The 16,852-nt window shown below is 39.9% G+C and overlaps 1 protein-coding gene across 1 annotated transcript; it reads left to right on the plus strand.

Moving 5' to 3' along the window:
• Positions 1–1,283: 1,283 nt before the first annotated feature.
• On the plus strand, positions 1,284–2,461 carry DMAC1 (distal membrane arm assembly component 1; the record flags this gene model as incomplete). The annotated part of the gene is made up of 2 exons (XM_084238587.1): positions 1,284–1,650; positions 2,397–2,461. Exons 1-2 carry the CDS (start codon positions 1,377–1,379, stop codon positions 2,459–2,461), a joined length of 339 nt encoding a protein of 112 aa, XP_084094713.1. The 5' UTR covers positions 1,284–1,376.
• Positions 2,462–16,852: the final 14,391 nt, after the last annotated feature.

A 16,852-nucleotide genomic window follows, 5' to 3' on the forward strand; every position in this document is an offset into this window, starting at 1 on the left:
AAACATGAAGTGACCATGGACCAGAGAGAAAAAAAGAATTTTCTTTAAGTCATAGACTGACTGGTAGTAACAAACAGAGCCTAGAATCAAATTCCCAAATCTTTGTCTTTCTACTAGACAACACATGGATATACATGTGTGAGTAATGATAATGGGAGGGTATTTGAAATCCAGCAGTAGGCCAACCCAATTATTCTTCTTATTATTTTATTTTCTCCTATTTATCCATTGCTTTATATTTGTCTTTTTTGTTGTTAGCGATTACAAAATCACATCCTGTTTTCTTACGTTGGATCATGAATGTTTTTCCAGCATGTTATCTTTTAAGCCATTCTAAAGGAGAAAATTTCAAACCTGAAGTTAAACTTTTTTTCAACCATCCCCTCGAACAGAAACAACCTCTGAACTCTAAATGCTTTTGTTTCTTAGTACTAAACCTGAGAACAACCAAACCAAGTAAAAGAAATATACACCCAACTTTACCCAAAGGAAATGAAAGGTGAAATGAATTGGGAATGAATGATACCGAATTGCAAAGGAGCAATAAGGTTTGAATGTCCATTTTGAAGGACAAGAATGTAAAGCTGTAAGAACAGATCCTACATTAACTCCCAAACCCATCAGCTGGATTTTGAGTTTAATTTTCTCCAGGCCCCCCAAAGCAGAAACAATACCATGAGTATGACAAAACCGAGATGATGACGTTAAAAAAAAAGAAAAGAAAAAATTGCAACTATTTATCGAGGTAATTCAAACCCATTTTAAATGCCTGATCCTATTTGTGTAGTCTCTTCGCAAAACAAACCATTGACATTTAAGGAGTTGACTCTTCAACATTAGTTTAAACGATGATGATACTTAAGAAGTTTTGTCATATATTGGGAAACTGATACCCCTCTGGGCTCATAAGATTAAATGCAGGTGGAGCCAAACCCTTAGCAAAGGGTCTAGCATACAGCTAAGAACATAAACTATTTCGGACTATTTCGGGTCGCTCGCCTCCAGACAGACGACGTGACTTGTCCAAGATCTCACCGTTTTTGTGCTACGCAGGAAACTTAGAAATGCAGGCTTCTCTTTTACGGAGACTGAGAGTTGAGATATTTCTAGGAGTTAGCTAAGTAAGAATTCTTAAAACAATGGCTGGTGGGGCGGGGGGAGGGAGTGGTGGCGTCTGGCAGGAACCAGGTAGTTTCCACAGAAATCCATGGCTACAGGTGCCTCCATCTTTTTCCCTGGTGAGGCAGCAAGAACTACATTTCCCAGCAGCCCTTTCGGCTTCTTCCGGCGCAGCACGCCGGCGCTTTACTTTCCGGCAGCAAATTTTACGTCAGCCTGATCCAAAGGCTCGTAGACCTGAAGGCTGAGATCTGAACATGGGTTCTCTTGCATCCCAGCCTCTCGAGCAAGTCAAGGTCGATTCGCCTCCCGAGCCCACCTCCTCCGCCAAGCCCGCGCCCCTCGCAGCCCCCGGAGCGCCCACCTCTCCAGCACAAGCGCCCATAATCAACAACTGCTGGAGCTGCCGCTTGCTCTCCGGGTTCGGGCTGATAGGGGCGGGCGGGTACGTGTACTGGGTGGCGAGGAAGCCCATGAAGATGGGATACGCTCCGAGTCCAGGGACTATTACGCAGATGGTCGTCGGCATCAGTGAGCCTCGGGGCCCAAACCTTTGGAGCGCAGACTGGGGCGAGGGAGGAACCTGGTGCAGCCACGTGGGCGGCGGGCGCTGGGTCGACTAGGCGCTTGGCAGGAAGCACCCCAAACAAGATGCAGGGCCAGGAAGAAGTTGGGACGCATTTATCTGTCTTCCTCTCCACCTAACAACCACAGTCCTTCTAGAGAACTTGTGTTAGCTTCATGCTTTTTAACCACTGCAAGAGTTAGTAGAATCTAGGATTAGTGTATGTCGTGTTCAAGGTCAGAAACCCAGAAAGTGACAGAACGGTTTTTTGATTCCGGGTTTATCTGACCCCAAAGCCCATGTTTGCTTTGTTTTGTTTTGTTTTGTTTTTTTCAATTCTTTAAACCAATTAAACGATTAGCATTTTTCAGATCTTTCCCCTTCTTAATTGATTGTTTGGATCAATTCCCTTTAAGTTCCTTTCTTGCTGGGGTAATAACAGAATGTTCTTTGTTCCATTCTGAACTTTTTCCCTTTTCACTGTTCTGTTAAGAAGATACAATGGTAATAGATCTTCTAGGAATGTTGTAATGTTCTTTTTATGTCTCCCAAAATTGGTTCAAAACCTGTTACCTTAGCAACCTAACCCTGTTTAGGCACCATGCAATATGTGGAAGTACATCTTAAATAAGATTGCCTATGAAAGCACCTGGTAAACTAAAAATGCAACATACATATAACCTGGTTTTTGTTGTTGTTTTTTTCCCCCTAGGTATTGCTTGTTGGGGTGTAGTCATCCTGTCAGATCCCAAAGGAAAGGCCTTCCGTGCTGGTTGAAAGTACCACCAGTGAATTTGTCATCTGTTCCTGTTCCAGTGACACACAGGGCAAGCATGGGTCTTAGGGACATTCTAAATAGACATGTTGACATTGACAGACTTCAGTTCTACGGTTATTACAAGACTGAAAAGACAAATATGAATTATCTTTGGCTCAAGGCATTTGTGGCCTTCTTAGGTTCCACAGGGTCCAATAAATCCTTAGAAAAGAAACAGATTCTGTGTCCTATCTGAGGGAAAAGAGCATTACTATAAAAAAGATAGTGGAAATGATAAACCAAATGGGGAAATGAATTAAGCTGTTTTTTGTTTTGTTTTTTATTTAATGTTCTTTTTATGTCTCCCAAAATTGGGTCAACTTCTGTTACCTTACTAACCTAACCTGTTTAGGCACCATGCAATATGTAGCAGTACATAAAACTTTGTGTACCACTCATACTTCCCTAGGCATTGTCATATCCATTACCTTATGAGACTTTTACATCTGTTCTGAGGTGGTTATTTCATTGGTGTAAGTGAACTTCAGGAAAAGTCCTAGTGCTTCACCCAGGTTAATTCAGCAAGTCAGTGATGGCATTTAGGAGTCAATCTTGGCCAGTTTTTGTTCTATTAGGATGGCCCAAAAGGCATTAAAAATTACCTTTATGGGAGTGCAGCACTGTGAAGCTGTCCACAGCCTCTGCAGTGCCTGTTCGATCCCCGCCGGCCATGGAGATGCCCACATGGCAAGCAGACCTCTTCTGTCTCACCTGCTGCCCCCCTCAGCAGTGTGTTTCGGTCAGTCTGCCTGTTCCATTCCCCACTCTGTCTTTGGTGAATCCTCTCACCCTCCCACATACACATCTGGCCTGTACCATGGTTCTTGCATAAATAAATCTTTAAAAAAAATTAAAATTACCTTTATGAAACAGGCAATCAAAAATCAGGAGACAATAAGACTTAAATACCAAAGTATTAGAAATGCAAAACCTTTTTAATTTTAAAAAAAATGACTCTACAAGTACTTGAAATGTTTCTGGGATAAAACTGAAATGTTTTTGAGATTAGGACTCAAAATTAGCCAGTTCATCTCTAAGACAAATTTGTACTTCCTACCAGATTGTTTTCACCCCTGATGTTTCCAGGCTTCCCTGTAAAGTCCTATGCAGCTGTTTTTCAAAGCAGAAAAACAGATAAATTCAGCTGCCAGTCACTAAATTTCAAATGAAAATTAGGCAAGTAACTTTAAGGCTGTTACTTTTTCTAGTATTGACTTGGAAGTGCCTTAGTCATCTAAGCCTCACAAATTGTGGTAAGACTTTTGCATTGTGTATATCAAAGTTTACAGTAAAGGTGGTACTATATGTATCTGCAACTGAAAAGAAAGACATTTAAACCTAAAATAAATAAGGGTTTTTGTGACATTTTAACCACTTGTGTGGTTATAATGAATATAGAAGTTATACATTGGAAAGAAGTATAGGGGACCCAAAGCAGGCTGCCTTCTTGAGGGCCAATTTGCATATGATCATGCTTCCTCTAAAACAATGAAGAAGATACTTCTTGCTTTAAAAGGCAATTCGTTCTATTGATGGGCAGCTGTATCTGATTTTTTGGATTTTTTTTTTTTTAGGTTAAGCTAACAGCACAAATCTAAATTACTGTTCTTAACCTAATGGATAAATAGAATAACGCAAACTTACTGTAATATAAGTGTAACATCTCAGATTTTGCTCTTTTTTGTTTCTTCAGTTTCTTCTGCGATATCTTTTTCTTCTGTGCCACCTCCTCTTCTGGTTTAGGAACATCTCAGATTTTGTATTAGTATGAATCTAAGCAAGAGTTTTTTCCCAAATAAAACTTGTCTGTTCATTAGATATATTGCCAATATGTTTGGTGCTTCCCAACTTGAAGCCATGTAACTATTCATAAATAGGAGCAAAGTGTTACTCTAGCACATTTACAGGCAACTACGTGAGAATACACCCTACACAGGTTAATTAAAATCTGCAGTTAAAAGTTTTGTTTTTCTTCCTTTTGGAGTGTATTTCAAAATTTACATTGAGTTTTGCCAGTGATCTGAGTTTTAGGAATGAGTCTGATCTGTAAAGAGATACCACCCTGGCCCCACAATGCATTAAGTTCACTTATTATCTTCCCATTTGTGGGGGGTGAAGTGGGGTGAGCAGAAAAACTAGGCTTAAGAATCAGTGAGTAATGTAAAATCACCAACTTAGTTATGATCTATGGGTTTTAAGAATATGGACATACGAGTTTATAAAGGCTCACAATTACCTTTAGCAAAGAAGGAGAGAAAAAGTACAAAAATGAGTTGTTTAAAATGCATTTATGGCTTTTTTGGGAATATTGAACAAAATGTGAAGATAGATATGAACACTGACATTTTTCATGATGTCCAAGATACCATTAAGTCAACCTTCACACAGTATAAACTGGGAGTTTCACTTAGACTAAACAAATTGCAGATGTCTATTTCTGGTGACTCTAAAAATTATCTCAACCATAATTTGTACTTCCAAGCCCAGCCTCAACTTAGCATTTTTGCTCATTACTCCTTTTTCTTACTGATTTCTCAGCCTGGCTGTGTTTGAAATACAGGCCTCTTGAACAAAGGCAGTCAATTTGACAACAAAAAATACAGCTCCTTAATTAAAAATATGTTCAGGGCAATTATGTTCTAGCACCCCCTCAAAGTAGGCTTGGCATCAACTGATTTATTGTGGGAACTGCACTGATCAAAGTGAGACTTCTCAAATCTTGAAGTCGGGAATAGTAAGCAATTTTGAGTTAAAAAACTTTTAAAAAATGACAGATAAATCCTTGCCTTGACCCTGTGATTATATACATGTTAGTAGCACAGAGTCAGAGGTGAAAGACCTATAATTACATATCATTCAGAGGTATCCTGAGAGCACAGGGAGAAAACATGTCACTTTTCTAAAAGCTTGTCTCTTGGCCTTTGAGATATTCAGCAACTTGTCATTCAAATGTAAATGGAGTGTAGAGAAATAGCCAAAAGGGCAAATGTTAATGCAGCAATGCCACTAAAAATCACTGTTCAGTCCTGTGACTGATCTTGCATGTGCTTCAGGAATGTGGTAGCAGAATATGCATGATGGTTCCCAAGGTTGCCAGCCTCCTTGCCTACACATACACACCTCCAGTTATTCAATCAAATATCATTCTAGGTGCTGCTGTGAAGGAATTTTGAGGATATAATTAAAGTAGCTGATCTTTAAATAGGGAGATGATCCAGATGGATTACTTACATGAGTCCATTAAATCGTGGTCTAGCAGTGAGAGACAAGTCAGATGAGAAGCAGGTGGGGAATTCAATGTTGAAGTCTGATGCAGGCCTGGAAGAAAGAGAACATCCATGTTGGGAATGCCTTTGGGCGCCACGTGCCTGGAAGCTGCCAGCAGCCTGCAGCTGAAAGTGCTCACAGACTCAATAGCTAAAAGAGAAACCATAATCTCAATGGTACAATTGCAAGGAAATGAATTTGGCCAACAACCGTGAGTTTGAGAAAGAGCCCTGCGAGGAGTAAAATACCTTTTCTCTAGCCAAACCTTGTCCTTGGCCCATGAGACCCATAAGCAGGTTATCTAGTCATGCTATGAAACTGAGAAAACAAATGTGTGTTCAGTTACCAAGTTTGTGATAATTTGTTACAAAGCAATAGAAAATGAATATAAGAAATCAGGGGTGGTTTTTGGTACCAGAGTCCTTGTAGGTGGCATGTGAGACCCACCTTAATCCCCCATTCTGGGTATATTATTTATTTATTTTTCTTAAAGATTTATTTTTTATTTATACAAGCACTGGGTACAGTCAGAAGCGTGGGAGGGTGAGAGAATTCACCAGAGCCAGAGCGGGGAGCACAGCTGGCAGAAGGATCGAAGTAGACTGCTGAGGGGAGCAGCAGGCGGCAGGAGAGGTCTGCGCGCCACGTGGGACCCTCCTGCAGTGGCCGGGGAGCAGCCGGGGATTGAACCGGCGCTGCAGAGGCTGCGGGCAGCTTTGCAACCCAGCGCTCAACTGCTGCACCACCGGGGAGGCCCCATTCTGGGTATTTTAGAGGGGGCAAGAAGGGGCCATCTGAACATAATTGTATTTACATTTATTATCTTCACTTTTTCTTTTTTCTTGCTTTCTTGAATATTTTATTTTTATATACCAGAAAAATTGTTACAGTGCTAAATATTAAAAAAATAAATAAATAAAAATACAGGGTCTCCCTGATGGTGCATGGGGTTAAGACACAGCACTATGAAACTATCAGCAGCCACTGCAGCACAAGTTCGATCCCCTGACAGGGAGCTACCCACATGGCGCAGCAGACCTCTCCTGTCTCACCCGCTGCTCCTTTCAGCAGTGTATTTCAGTAGAACTGCCTGTTCTGCTCCCCACTCTGTCTCTGGTGAATCCTCTCACCCTCCTACCACCACCTCTGACCTAGACCCCAGTTCTTGTATGCATAAACAAATAAATCTTTAAAATAAAAAATACAGAGCCTTTGTCTTGTGCCAAAAATTATGCTAAGTGATTTTCAGGAATCGTTTAATCCCCTGCTCAGCAACCCTGTTTTACAGATAATAGACTTGGGCAAGTAAGAATTTTCCCAAGGCTTCAAGTGATGAACCACTAGTGGTTTAGCAAAGAGCACTAATTGGAAATTAGTGTTGCTACATTTTCCTAGCATTCATTCTCAAGATGTTCAGTTATCAAAATTAGAAATTCAGAAATCTAATTTTCTGGGCTTTTTTTCTTAGTTACCCCTTAGTTTAACATGCAGCATTAATTTGACTCCCCCTTCTTTGTAACTGAGTTTATATCACTTATCTCCGACAGCAATTTACACATGAGCCCTGAACAAGAAATTTTTTTCATCTCCTTCAGCAGGCTCATACACTTCCATAACTTTACTCTGATCTCTCCTGAAGCTGGACCAGTCTCCTCAATCTTAGATTCCATTTCCCAATCACAGTAGTATCCTACCTGTCTGTCTATAAATAACGAAGAGTTTCAACATGTCTCAAATAAACTTATCTCCCTCCACCCTACTTCTCCTCCTCTATTTTCTCTCTTCACAGCATTTCCATCTCATGAGTTGGCATATCTGTGGGTGTGCCACAGACTTCATGGAATTATAGAAAGACTTTTATTGTTTACTTGTGATCTGTTAATAAGTATTGGTTATTTTAACCCTTTAATGTTCTAGTAGTTTTAGGTCAGCTACACCATTTGCATATAGATTAACAGTAATCCTTAATTTAATCCTTAATACCTGCTTCCAAGAAACCACTCTCATCTGCTTTACACACTAGTCAATCTTAAAAGATAACTTAAAGACCCTTCAGCATCCCTGCTGCAGGTAAGATGAACTCTAGATTCCTCAGCAGAGTAGAAAATGACTTTCATGATTTTACCCTCCATATCTATCCATCTTTATCTTCTTCCACTTCTAAACCATTCCATGTTCCTGCCACTCTCACTTAGCCAACTCTCCCTAAAAATTCCATTCTCTATACCATATCTTTAGCCTATCATATCCTTTGTCCCTACTCCATCTGGAGAAATCCCATTGTCTCCAAAGGCCAGCCCAAATGTCACCTCTGGTGAAACTCTGCTTGAAAAGTCTCCATGTCATGACACTTTGCCATTACACTTTGAACATACTTCTATCATTTCACTTAAGATTGCTCAGTAATTATTTATACTTCCATTCCTTCCCACTACTGTGAACTCCTCAAGAAGAGGACTGTGCTCTTGTCATCTTCATAGCTCCTATCCACAGGACCAACATGCCAGGTGCTTGGCTGGTGTTCACTAAATATTTGATTAGTAAGTGAATAAAAGATGAAGCAAACTGATGCAGAAAGAGAGGGAAATATTCCTATTTAACAACTTTAGTGTATCTCCATGGTTTTTAAGGTATAAGCCCTGGGCCAGCAGCATCAGAGTTACCTGAGAACCCATTAGAAAAGCAGTATCTCAGTTCCCTGCCAGATCTACTACTGGATCAGAAACCCTGGGGGTGGAGCCCACCAATCTGTGCTTTAACAAGTCCCTGCATTTTTTCAGATGAATGCTTAAATTTGAAAAATGCTGGTGTAGCTGAAACTGACTGACATGTGTACAGCAGATCCCAGGTGTAATGAACTGGAAACAACTCTTGACTGAAGACCAGAAACCCAGGTTCTAATCTCAGTCCTGTCTCCAGCTCCTAATATGCTTTTGAACAAGTCATGTTAACTTTTATAACAAAAATGTTAGAGTCTATAAAGATAATTTCTAGATAGCTTTTCAGCACTAACTTTCCTTCCCATAGTATTTATTGAGGGATATATACTCTGATTCCAAAGGATAAAAATAACAGTGAGGAACTGAGAGAAAACTGAAATATCACTCTGCTGTGATGGTGTGAAGCTACTATAGAAGATCAGACCATTACTCCTGCAAGATCACTTCCTGGCATCTTGAAGCTACAAATGCCCAGTGCTTCACAGGAATTTAGCAACCCCTCACCCCAATTAGTGAATCTGGCCAAGCAAACAATTCTACAGGGGAGGCAAGGTGTCCTTCCTGACCCTCTTATGATCAGATCACACCCTGAAGCATGAAATGTGATTACCCTCTCCTGGCCTGCATAACTGCCCAACCGTTCAAAAAAAAAAAAAAAATGTGGCAAGTCAAAGAAGAATTGAGTCGGTAGTGGGTGACTGTATTCCCTTCATATTTATCAAGAACCCAAAGAGGAAACTCTTTCCTTTAGTTTCGCCCTGCATAAAACGTGAGGTGAGGTGAATTAAATTAAGCACATTATGATATGCAGGCTATGTCCAGAATAACAACAAACCTCAGCAAAGAAAAAATGCCATCAGTGAGCACGCAAAGCCAACCAACAAAAATGCACATTCTGTCCTGGACCTAGAAGTATCAGATGATATACATGTAAATACTATTAAATGGTGTCTCCTTATACATGAAGTTTAGTGAACATAATAAAGCAAACGGTAACTTCATCACTGAAAAGACCAACTATAGAAATAACCACAAAGTTAGGACTAGGACCTGGTCCCAGTGAAAGACGAAATTCTAGTCATGTAATCACCAGGACTTTTCAATAACTAGAACAAATCTGGCTTCATTTCAAGGGAAACACTACCAGGTACCTCAGATGCACTGTATTAAGCATTCAGCCCAGCATTCATTCATGAGCATTTTGTTATATGCAAGGCACTCTCCTAGATGTATTAAGAATATTGCAGGATCCCAATTCCAAGAAGCTGAGAGGAGTCTAGTGAGAGAGAAACACTTGAAATAGTGATCGTGGTAAAAGTAAGGGTTATACACTGGGTACAAGGGAACAAGGAAAATGGGTATGTTAGATCTTATTAGACAGACACCAGAATCAAATCTGATATCTTACCTGGGGCAACATCTGGTCACCGTGGGTCAAACTTTTGAGCTGTGTGCCGCCCACCAGGATGAATAAAGCAGGCACATGTCAAGTGGAAGGGATACCAACACGCATAGCTACCACATCAACAAACACAAATTCTGAGGGGGGATTCGAGTTTCTTGACTTGGGGTTGCTTTAAGCAGCATGATGTGCAGCCATGCTTAGCTGTGTGACAGAGAACTGCAAAATGCCTGTCAAAACCCTCGACAAGTGAAAGACAGACAAATTGGGGGGTGGGAGGAGGCTTGCTCTCCATCCTCACCAGCCGATGAACACCTGTTACTTGCGTAGCAAGCTGAGAGACATATTTGGCACATGTCGGCAGCACCAGCAGCATCAGCCCCTCCTCCCGACTTAGTGAATGCATGATCCTTTCTCTGGCTTCTACTGCACAAAAAAAATGCACTTTGCTGTAGCGTTATTAGAAGTGAGGCAGAGGGCCTCCCCAGTGGCGCAGCGTTAAGGCGCTGGATTGCGAAGCTACCTGCAGCTTCTGCAGCGTCGGTTCGATTCCCGGCTGCTCCCCGGACACCAGAGGAGGGTCCCACACGGCGCGCAGACCTCTCCTGCTGCCCGCTGCTCCCCTCAGCAGTGTGCTTCGGTCCTTCTGCCTGCTCTGCTCCCCGCTCTGGCTCTGGTGAATTCTCTCACCCTCCCGTGCTTCTGACTATACCCACTGCTTATATAAATAAATAAATCTTTAAAAAATAATAATAATAAAAAATAATAAAACAAAAAAAAAGAAGTGAGGCAGAGAGGTAAGTGGACTCCTTGAGTAGGTTTTACTGGGGTTTTATATAGGGAGGCTGAAATTTTGGCAATATTCTTTTTTAAATAAGAAAAATCACACTAACCCCACTTGTGGGGACTTTTTTTGAATTGACAATACTTACATTCATTTATAGGCCTGGGTTCTGCAGGAACCCAAGAGAATGAACAAGTCACCTTAATTTGTTCCCATTTTACAGAAATGCAGGCACTGTCCAGTGGTCAGGGACTGTGCAGTCACCAGTAAGAAACAGATTTGATCACCTAAGCTCAGGTTTCTGGCATCTCCAAATGGGTTCTCAAAGAATACAACCAGGGGGTCAGTTCTACCCCACCTCATTGGCTAGAGAGCAATTTAGTCTGTGCCTTTCCTAAAGCAGCAGAAATTCAACTTGTCCTTGATAACCTTGGGATGTAAGTATATCGACTATTTTTGGAAGCCTGAGGTACAGAGGTCCTAGGGCAACACAGACAGAAGTGTTTGCCACTTGGAAACTTTTTGTCTCCAAATAAGCTAGCTTCTCTGGCCTCAGCCTCCTAATTTGTAAAATGCAAACAGTTATACCCATCAGGTTTAGTGGGGACTGAATGTGTGCTTAATGACCATGATGTATTAGGCAGTAATGAGCAAATGATACTGTTTCTAATGGCATTAAAAAAAAAGTCACCAGCTGATTGAGGACTCAGGGTCTGGCCCTGTGGAAGGAGCTGCTTTATTAGTATAAGTGAGACTGGGTGTCTTGGGTCATATCGTATATAAAAGGCAGATGCCAGGAAGGCACAATGTAAAAAAATAAATCCTGTACATTGGTTAAGGTATGTTTGTGTTTGCAATTTGGCTGAGGACACCTCCATTTTTCAACTTTAAAATGTTTCACTTAGTTAAAAATGTAGTTTTAAAATAAACAGCAAATGAAAAATTGAAAAAAACAAAAAGAAATGACATACTCTATCTAGAAAAAGTTTTCTTCTGAGGGGGCTCCAGAATTGGCTCTATGAAAATGCCAGCTGCTGGTTTGTTTTTATTATTACTTAGTTTAAATATATCCCTCACTGAGGGGGAGGAGGGCAATTGACAGCAGCTTTGGCTTCCTGTGATGCTTGATGCTTATTTCACTAAGCTAGTTGTGGGACTGACATGTTTTTCTTTGACATGAGCTCTAAATGAATCCCCTTCACTGAAACCTTTCTACACCACTTATTAACTGTCTCTTCCTCATCTGGGAAACAGAGATGATCTTGCCTGTCTTGACCATCAAATGGCTTTTTCAAATACATCAAATTAGATGAGTGGATATGTAAGTCACCGAAACAGTACATAACACCCTACCAGTGTTATCACCTCTCTCATCAAGTTGTACTTTTCCAAAGACATGTAGTACAGCTCTTAGGGGAGGAAATGGTACTGCTAAGCATTCCTAGTGCAAGATTTTCCAAGTTATCCCATTTCTGGTAATATTAGACATTCTCCTCTGCAACCAGTTTGGCTCTTTAAAAAACACCCCTAGGATGTTGATCTTTGAATACATAATCACAATTTCTTGGAAACTGCTTTCTAGCAGATAATCTGGTTAAATAAGACTTGCAGTTTTGAACCCTTCAAGTCAAAGGATAAACTATCAGTTCCTTCTCCCAGCAGTTTACATACATGCTGTACTATGATTACTCTCCTCTTGCCTTTGACCTTTGATTTGAAATATGGCAGCTCTTGGGCCTCCCTTGGTGGTGCAGCGGTTGAGCACTGGGCTGTGAAGCTGCCCGCAGCCTCTGCAGTGCCGGTTCGATCCTCGGCCATTGGCGAGTGTCCCACATGGCATGCAGACCTCTCCTGCAGCGCCTGCTGCTCCCCCTCAACAGTGTATTTCGTCAGTCTGCCTGTTCTGTTCCCCGCTCTGGCTCTGGTGAATTCTTTCACCCTCCCATGTTTCTGAGTGTACTCAGTGCTTATATAAATAAATAAATAAATCTTAAATAAATTAAATAAATAATAAAAAATTTAAAAAAAGGAATATGGCTGCTCTTTCCATGAGGAATCTGGTCAGATGCCCAACTGTTCAAGTATATATCCATTCCTCTTCCCATTTAAAGTCAAATAGAACATCCCTCCTTAGACTCTGTAGGCCACTATATATTCCAGGGACACTTTAGTGACATTTTACTTCATAAAGCCACACATCATCTTGAGACCAGATAATGCTGACCAGTTAACGTTGACTTCTTGAACTCATATTTTATATAACTCTTAAATGAATTTTTATGTTTTTTTTTTTTTTAAGATTTATTAATTTATTTATTTATTTATATAAGCACTGGTACAGTCAGAAGCACGGGAGGGTGAGAGAATTCACCAGAGCCAGAGCGGGGAACAGAACAGGCAGATTGATGAAATACACTGCTGAGGGGAGCAGCAAGCATGGCAGGAGAGGTCTGTCACGCCATGTAAGACCCTCGCCAGCGGCTGGGGATTGAACCGGCGCTGCAGAGCCTGCGGGCAGCTTCGCAGCCCAGCGCTCAATGGCTGTGCTACCAGGAGAGGCCCAGAATTTTTATGTTTTTTATGAATTTTTATGTTTTTTTATATTTTTATATTTTAAAAATTAACATAATATTCAAATAACATGCCAGTTCCTGTCAAGCTTGTTTTTATTTTAGTAAGTCATCTAGATACAACTAGATAGGGAATAAAGAAAAACGCACAAGTTAAGCCTTCAGGTCTGCTAAGGGTTATCTTAGATAAGACAATGATATTGATTCTAAAATTTACATCTCTGGATTCCAAATCTTCCTGACCTCCAGATTAATATATTCAACTACCTTTTAACATCATTGGAAGACCACCATTTCAAAACCCAAATCAATAAACTCATGACTTTCCACCTTCCAAATGTGCTTCATCTCTTTGTCCCATGTTAAGAAGTGGCATCTCCATCTGCAGGCACTCACATCAAAGGCACCAGAATCATCTTTGACTCTCTTTGCCTTATACACTTCACAAGTTAAATTAACAAATAGGACATTAGACATGTCTAGAGCTGCTGCTCCAATGCCAAAATCTAAACCTGTAAATGTCTCCAAGCTGTGAAATCAAAATGTTAAGAATAATCAATCACTAACAGTCTACTAGGCTTTGAAATATAGCCAACCAAACAATTGTTTTTATTTACTCTGTACTTTCTCTACACACATCTTCCCTCAGTTTGTGGAGTGTTCCTAATGACTGATGGTTTAGTGCTACACAACTCGAAATATTTTTTGCACTCAAATACTCTTAAAAAATTTTTAGCACACTCAACCTCTTAACAAATCCTGTAAATTTTATCTTAAAAACAGTCCTAAAATCTGAGTTAATATTACTACCTACCACCAGCTGCTGCCTGGACAATATACTCCTTTCCTGATTGGGCTTTCTATTTGCTGTCTTGTACTCCCTACAGTTTCACTCCACAAAGCAACCAGAATGACCAATTCAAATGAATATTGTATGAAGTTATGCTTTTTCCTAAAACCAATCACCAACCTTTCCCAATCACACTTAGAATATGTAAATTTATATCTTTCAAACACATGCAAACTCCTCTTACCTACTGTTCCCCTTACCTGGAAATCCTCTCTAAAGATAATCACATAGTTTGTCCTACACATCAGTCAGGTGTCGGCTCAAACTCTCCAGAGTATTTTCCTTCATGCCTAAAGATTTCCCCTTTTGGATACAATTATTCTGTTTGTTTCTCTTCCTGGAAGCCCATACTGCTCCCAGCCTTCTGCTCAAACATATATCCATACTTTTTCACTCACCACTTGAGTATAACTATCATGAGGACAAAACTTAAGAGTGCTTTGTTTATAACTCTGTGGTTTTAAGTAGCTAGACAGTGGCATTTATTCAGTAGGAACTAAATAAATAATTTTAAATGAATTAAAGCATGTAGACTCTGGGGTCTCTTTCTTTTCTGTATCATACAGGTGTTTTTATAAGATGATCTATAAGATCATCACTAGTTTTAAAGGCCCATGATTTCTTGCTTTATTATTATTATTATTATTGTTATTGGTTTATGATCTTGTTTTGTTATATACAGAAAAACAACTATGGCAGAAACTAGTAGCATGAGAGGCAATGAGCTGGATCAAATAATATCCCAAAGTAACTTTTCAGGACTTGTTCTCATATATTCTATTGCTTAAACTTCTTGCTTCCAAGAATTTATATGTCTGTGGAAAATAATTTAGTATACCTGATACCATCACTGCAAAGAATCTGAGTTTGCCAAATTACACAAACCAATACCCTGGTGAAGCCTACATGTTCATGGAAAGCCTTTCTACTTCCGGGAACAAACCCTTCCAGAGAGCATGGACATCCCCAAAATATTATGTTTGAGGTCCTATTTTGTAGGTACTGTGTAGGCAATGTATTATAATCAAATAGGCAATCTGATTGATTACCTGTGTGTAGACAAACCATAGATTACCTGAGCTTCATCTACTGAATAGCTTGATTGAGATAATGAAAAAAAAAAATCATGCAGAAATTGGTGTGTGTGTGTGTATGTGTGTATGTGTGTGTGTGTGTTTGTGTTTAAAGTGAAGGGACAGATAGAAAGCCCTCTTTTATAAAATTCATGGTTGCAAACCACAAAGAAGATTAGAGTCAATTTAGAGTATTATCACTACTAATGTCTACTAATGGATAACAAGAATGGAGCAGTTCACTTTTAAACACCTTGTCAAGTACTCACAAAGAATACAGAGGATATACAAAGATCAGATCTTTTGGGATACAACATCCATCCCATAATCTTTCACAGGAGCTAGAGTTTTGAAGTGCCTTTTCACATCTCAAAATTGTCTCCCACTTCTACCCTCAGAGTCACTAAGAAATCAAACCCCTCTTTCTATGGTCAAAGTATACTTAATCTTTTTACATTTCTCTCCCAGGGACCTTCTGCTTTTTCTTAAGTGTCTAACACAAGTGAACAGTTATTTTTGCATGGAGGCTTACTTAGGATGCTGCAAATGGAGGATTGATGGTAAATGATGGAAAAGATTCATACTGCATTCTTGCATAGCTAGAGTTTGTTTCTTTCCTCCTCGGATCTGCACTACTACATTCCTCCTTTTCCCTCCTACCTTTAGTGCACTCAGTTCTCATGCAGGAGGAAAAATGGGAGAGAATAATTTATGTCATCACAATGTGAACAAGTGTCTGGCAGAGTCTTTCTCATGAGATGATTTCAGGGAAAACCAAAGCAACAGTGATTCCCCCAGTGATTCCCCACTTTAGAAACCAGCAGTCTCTTTCTCATACTATGGTCTACAGTACATGAATAGATTCTACATATGAGTTCAGAACCCACCTGAGAATGTCCCAAGAACTAGTTTTGCTGGCAAGCTGTAAGTGAGAGAGATGAACAGCAAATAGACGGGTTAGATTAGCGGTTGACTGGCAGTTTTGTTGCCAAGATTATAGCCAAGTTTAAACCTCAGGTTCAAGAGGCATATTGCTATAAACGGAAAAGGAAAATTCAACATTGCATCGGAGCACCTGCGATTAGAACGTGTAAAACATTGCACATAGCCTTCCTCCTGTAGTCCTGAAATATGTCAGGCAGAGTGGGGAGCCATGAAACACAAAGTCAAAAGGCCAACTGGGTGGAAGGTTCATTACTAACTCTAATGTGCTTCTTGGCAATTACCCAGACAATCTCGGGCTATGACTTTAACATGTGGTTCTCTATGTGAATCCAAGCCTTGCTGTTTCCTCAGAAAGAAATGGAAGGAGGGAAATATAAAATATTTTCATTTCTTTTGCAGTTTCACTAAAATATAATGACTAGCTTTATATATATATATGAAGGATATTGTCAGGAGTAAAATTGCAAGACTTTTGTTTCACTCTGTATTTGACAAAATACATGCTGTCATTTCAGATACTTTTTCAGATCAATGTTCATGTGCATTTAAAAATATTTAAATGACTAGGAAGTATTGAACTATTTCTTAATACCACTGGGGGTTATTAAATTTAAAGAAAGAGAAAAAGACCTTTCTATTTTTATGAAAAAGTGATACAAAGGTCTTTCCAACTGAGGTGAGCAACTTGTAAACATATATCTAAATGCAGATCTGTGTCCAAGGTTTGGGCTTCTTTTTGA

The sequence above is a fragment of the Talpa europaea genome (assembly GCF_964194135.1).
Source record: "Talpa europaea genome assembly, chromosome: 7".
In the NCBI taxonomy this organism is placed as follows: Eukaryota; Metazoa; Chordata; class Mammalia; order Eulipotyphla; family Talpidae; genus Talpa; species Talpa europaea.